This window comes from Diospyros lotus, chromosome 11 (assembly GCF_014633365.1).
Source record: "Diospyros lotus cultivar Yz01 chromosome 11, ASM1463336v1, whole genome shotgun sequence".
Classification (NCBI taxonomy): Eukaryota; Viridiplantae; Streptophyta; class Magnoliopsida; order Ericales; family Ebenaceae; genus Diospyros; species Diospyros lotus.
Window position 1 is genome coordinate 22869792 of NC_068348.1, and position 5892 is coordinate 22875683.

At 37.1% G+C, this 5892-nt stretch overlaps 1 protein-coding gene across 1 annotated transcript; it reads right to left on the reverse strand.

Annotated features, from left to right (window-relative positions):
- Positions 1-1062: 1062 nt before the first annotated feature.
- On the reverse strand, positions 1063-2013 carry LOC127812780 (transcription factor MAMYB). Its single transcript, XM_052353309.1, has one exon. It carries the CDS (start codon positions 2011-2013, stop codon positions 1063-1065), a length of 951 nt encoding a protein of 316 aa, XP_052209269.1.
- Positions 2014-5892: the final 3879 nt, after the last annotated feature.

The following is a 5892-nucleotide window of genomic DNA, read 5'->3' on the forward strand; positions in this document are numbered from 1 at the left end:
CCAAGGTTTCCAATTATTTAAATACGAACAACATTGTCAATTGTCCACAGGCAAAGCCAACTGGGTTTTGTACTCTCTTCACATCTCAATGAAAATGTTGGCAGCAATGGAGTGAAAAGGAAATATAAGGGGAAAATTATTCCGCAGGTGCATGGCCCCAGATATAGCATATAGAATTAAGAAGGCAGAGCCTATGTCATTGATACAGGACTTCATTGAGAAGGATAATCCTTATTTGACAGCTAAATGCTTGAACAACAAGCAGTTTATAAGCTTCTAAGAACAAGAAACAGTTTATATAGAAAGTCAACCATGTTCCTCTAAATCGTCATGTCAGGACCTCGGGTCCAGACAGTGAAATTCTCCTCTGGTGAGGAAATTAGGGTTAGGAAAAGAGAGAGGAACGAAGGAAGAAAAGGACGAGGGAAGAGAGACGAAGAAGGGAATTTTGGGAGAAGTTGAAGAGAGAAAAGAGTGTCAATTTGGTTATGAAACTCCATGCCTCTCTTATTGAATTGGGAGTCTTATATAGCTCTCTTCCCCGCCACCCTCTGGTGGTTACAATCTCTAACAGTTTGGTTGTTACACCTTTCAACCTTATTAACAGTTTCCTACAACCTCCTACCCGCCATCTAGCAGCCTTACCAGCCTCTTGTTACAATACAACAATTTTAACCACCTAGTACCTACTGTTACAATCCTAGGAAGTAGAATACAAATTTGCACGTCTGTAGGATCCTGACACGTCATTAAGTTACCTTTTTCTCTAGCATACTTCCTTTTGTTATTAACATCAGGCAACCTTCATCCACATTAAATAAACTAAAAATTTAATACTATATTCAAAAATTCCAATCCGTAGTCAAGAGAACTACATTGTTTTCCAGTCATATTTTCGACAAACAACCGCTCTATAGTTGGATTAAAATCCAGCAGCAGAAGAAATGGCTATAATATAAGATTGACAAAATGAAATTTTGAAAAGAATCTAACTCCAGGCATCGACAACACAACAGCAATTACCTCCTCCATCCCACTGAGAACAACTGACAGTGAATCCCATCATGAAGCCTCAACAGAAGTCTTAGAGTTGCGAAAGTCTCTTTTCAACTCAGTAACTCTCTTCATACAAGCGGCCTTCGACTTCCCTGGAACAGCAGCTGCAATCTTCTCCCACCTCATTGCCACATCCTTCGGAAAAGCTTTCAACGCATTTAGCAAAGCGACATCATCCCTAGCACTCCAACTAAGCCCCAAGTTCTCCTTCTTCGCTTCACCGCTCTCCACCGCCTTATTAATCGCTTCACTCTCTGCCTCGATCCTCTTATCAACCGGTTTCCGATCCTTGAGAAACTGAGTAAACGAATCGGCATCGCTAGTTCTCTTCTCCCCCATCGACTTGGCCATCTTAATTACACTCTCCACACCGTGCCGCCCCTGAAACGCCGCCGAAATCTCCTCCCACCGCTTCGGCTTTCCTACTGGATGCTTCACCAACAACTTCTTCAGCACCTCCACATCCCCCTCGCTCCACTCTCGCTCCTCTCCCCCAATCACTGAATCCGCCTTACATTGAGTCGAATCTCCACCGCTCTCTACCTTCCCCCGCGGTTCAGCAGCTGCCGGAACGGCAACAAACCCTGGCTCCTCGTTTTTGCGGGGCCTCAATCGCCGATTGGGCGGCTTCTTCTTCGGATCGTCCTGGTCAACCACGTCGTCCGGGGGAGGCGGCTCGAGGATTTGGCCAAGACCAACGCGAATGTCGCCGGCGGTGAGGGAGGAGGGCGCGAAGGGGCCGAGAAGGAAGGAAAGCGCAAACCAGAGGAGAATCGATTGGAGAGGTTCGGATTGGAGGAAGAAGAGTGAATGGCCAAATAGCAATGCCGACAGCGACAGCGAGACGAGAACCGACGGTCGCCGTAGGTCTAGAGCCGGCGAAGCGGCGGAAGAGGGCTGGACCGGCCGAGACTGGAACAGAAGTCTAGGTCGAGCCTCTTCGTCCAAGAACTCCATTTTCGAGCCGGATATAAACTGATTTTAAGGGAAGCCCGAAACAGGTCCAGGTTATGTATAGGTGTGTGTTGGTTGCCTATACGACGGCGTATCCGACTGGTATCCTTCAACTCAGTACATTCATATATTCAAGTTAGAGCTCTTAGTTTACAGTATTTTAGTTTTCCCCAACTCAACTTGAGGATACTTGCAGAAATGCCCCTTGCCGAACTTTATAGATATTGCCTGTGTTAAGACTCAAGTACTCTAATAAAGTGACAGCGAAGCATTGATCTGTGTTTGCATTGGACAGTGCTAGTTCAATTATTCTGAGCATCCTCGCTTTGCTTCTTGGCACGCAGCGGTCTTTTGCCATAGTAAGATCGATAAAGGGCTCGTGACACTTCCTAAAGCAACTTGGAGTTGCTATTATGGAGTGTGAAATCACCTATTTATAATTTTGAACAATATTATAATATTTTTGAATTATAAATTTACTTTAATGGTGGATGCCAAAATAAGGGTTCTATTTTAATATTTTTCATTTTAATTAATGTCAAAATATAGGTGCCTTCCTCTATATTTCTTCCTTCCCCAACCTCTTTTTCTTTTCCCTTTTTCTTTTTTTTTTTTTTTTAGGTGCCTCTTCCCCCTTCCCCTCTCCCGTGTCTATTTCATCTTTCCCTTTTTTTTTGACTCATTTTTCATCTGTCATCACCAATATTCGTAACTGAAAGAAAAATCAGGGAACAGAAAACTTATAGCGATTTTCAGATGAGTTTACGACATTTGGTAAGTTTTCTTTTCACAAAATTTATGCATTTATATAACTTTTTGATTGAAATAGAACCGTTAAATTGTGACCGTTGGAACAATATAATCGAAAAAATAACATAACGATTAAATGGCACATCCCCCTTTTCTCTCTCCAAAGTTTGAAAAATTGGCAGCCCAAGAACATTGCTACTATTTTGTAACCTTGGATACCACTATAGTTGGAGTGAAAAATTTTGAATTTGAAATGTCATTTCAACAATTATAAAGTTGGCATCCTAAGAACATTGCTGCTATTTTACAATCTTGGATACCACCCTCGTTAGATTGAAAATTTTTGAATTTGAAATGTCATTTCAACAATTATGAAGTTGGCATCCCAAGAACATTGCTGCTATTTTGCAACCCTAGATATCACCCTCGTTGGAGTGAAAAAATTTGAATTTGAAATGTCATTTCAACAATTATAAAGTTGGCACCCCAGATGACACTCCCCTTAGAGCTCTCTTAATAAAGGTACTGTCATTTTTTATTCGAATGCCATAGTAAAATTAAATATCACCTAATAAACTTTTACTTAGGTTTTTTGTTTTTCATAATTACATGTGCATAAATAATAATTTTTTCGTATAACGTTTGAGTTATATATATATATATATTTTTATTTGCTAGTCCAGAAATGGAGTTCACGATTATATTTCTATTCTATAAAAGTTGGTGCAGGAAGCTTTGAATTTTTCTGATTTCCTAAAATTTGGCCAATTAATTTGAATAATATTTTATATTTGGTTTTTAAATTATTTTTGTCCAAAATTCATTGAAAGAGACAAACATATAAATTTGGGAGGAACCTACTGCATTAGTCTAATCCCATAAATTTATATTGAATATTAGTTAGTATAAATTTACAAAAAAAAAAAAAGAATATTACTTAGTAGGAGAACTAATAAATAAAAAGGGATAGTTCTTTATTCAAACTATAAATCTATTCATGGACATGAGTGTAATTATCAAATAAATAGGGAGACTCCATTGAATCCTATGTACATGCCTTAGCCTAATTGAGATAGTGTGGACGTTTAGAGGATTTTTTATTTAAAAATCTAATTGAGATAACTCTATTTAATTCATGTTTTTTAGGATACATCTCATTTATCTCTTTTAGAATTTTATATATAAATCTTAATCTGATTAAGGAGACAGAAAATTTTACACTCACCCTGTAACGACCCGTTAGTGGGTCTAGGTGTTATGGGTATTTTAGTTTGCACATTAGAATTGTTGCCTTTATTAATTAATTGTTAAAAATATTATATGAGTTAGTAATGGGGGTAAATTAATGAAAATAATATTTGGTGTGAAAAAGTCTCGAAGTTGTAGGCTAAATGGGTTTAGGCCTTATTTGAATTAGACCATTGATAAATAATTAAATCTTAAGTGTAAATGAATTGGGTTGAACCCAAATCTCAAGAAAAGTCCATTGGGCCTTAATTGGATTGGGCCATATATTTTGACTTGGGCTTGGGCTATATATTTTGACTTGGGTTTGGGCCATGGGCATAGAGAATGGTATCTTAATTAAAAAGAAAAAAGATTAAGAAAATGGTAAAATGACCAAAATAGGTAAGAGATATGTGAATTGTGTGTCTTAGTATGAAGGGCAAATTAGAGAAAATTAAAAGAGAGATGGATTGAAAGGAGTTGGGAGACAAGTCTCCCACATTTTTTCCCTCCTTTTCTTCTTCTTACTTTCTTGTTCCCTTCTTCTTCTCCCTCTCCGGATTGTCTCTTCTTCCTCCATTGTTCTTCTTCATTAGAGCTTCAAGTGGAGAATTTCCAATTTGAAGGGTGTCTTCATCTCTTTGGATTTTGCAACCATCTAAGGCAAGTTCCCTTCCTTCTTGTTTCATACGCAAGATCTTCTTCTTCTTCTTCTTCTTCTCCTTATGATTGTGTAAGTTCTTCTTCTCTTGTTTATCTTTTAATGCAAGTTCTTCAACCTTGTTTCCATCTTAGAAGGCTTGTTTCCTTCATTTTTAAGTTGTTGCTCTTAAATTCTTATTCTCGGATTCACTGACCATGTTATGTTCTTTGGTCTATAACTCCTTGTGTTTATATCTAAATTGAGATCCGTTTATTGGGTTGTAAACTAGACATCTTAAGATTCATTTTAGACACAAGAATCGAATTTTTTTACTAAGATTTGATCATGTTATAGCCTTGTAAATCCCTGCTAAGATCTGAAAATTTTACTGCTTTCGAGTAAACTGACTTTGTTGTACTCTTTAGGGTATAACTCTCTGTGGTTATATCCGATTCAAGATCCGTTTGTTTCTGTATAAACTAGACTTGATAATATTCATTTGGTAAATTTTTTAGAATTTTTGGCTTCGTTTTGAGCCTGCAGTATCCTTGTAAATTCTTGCCCAGAATCTGGAAATTTTCTGCTCTGTTTTTGAATAATCTGTTCTTGCTTCGATTTTGGGGGTATAATGCTCTGTGGTTATATCCAAATTGTGATCCATTTATTTTTCTATAAAATAGACATCATGGGCTTCGATTCGGTATAAGATTTGAAATTTTTGGTTATGATTTGTACCCATAACAACCTTGTTGAATTCTATGTAGAATTCTGTAAATTACTGTTACAAATTCTGTTTTGTTTCGATTTTTGCGGAATATCTCCTTGTGGTTATTTCCGATTTCAAATCCAGTTGATGTTCCAGAAACTAGACTCATTAGGCTTTGATTTGGTATATCGTTTGTGGTATTTGACCAAATATTGAGCCCGGATTGGATTTTTGAAAATATGCTTGAAATCTGGAAATTTCTGAAATATGTTGTTATTCAACTCTTCCTATGTAGTCTATCCTCCCTACGTTTAAAATTATGATTTTTGTATAGTTCTTCCATTTTTTTTTGAATTATTCTTGATAACCCTCATTTTTGGATAAAAGGGTTTTATTCTCCTTATTTCGATAAATCTTGCAATATTAATTCGTTTTCTTGATGAACATTGCTAAAATCTAAATAGGGTTTTTGTGTCACCCTACATTTCTTAAGGAATGACATTTATTCATTAGGGTCTAGTGTCATGCAAGATTTGGTGTTTCTTGCATGTATAAA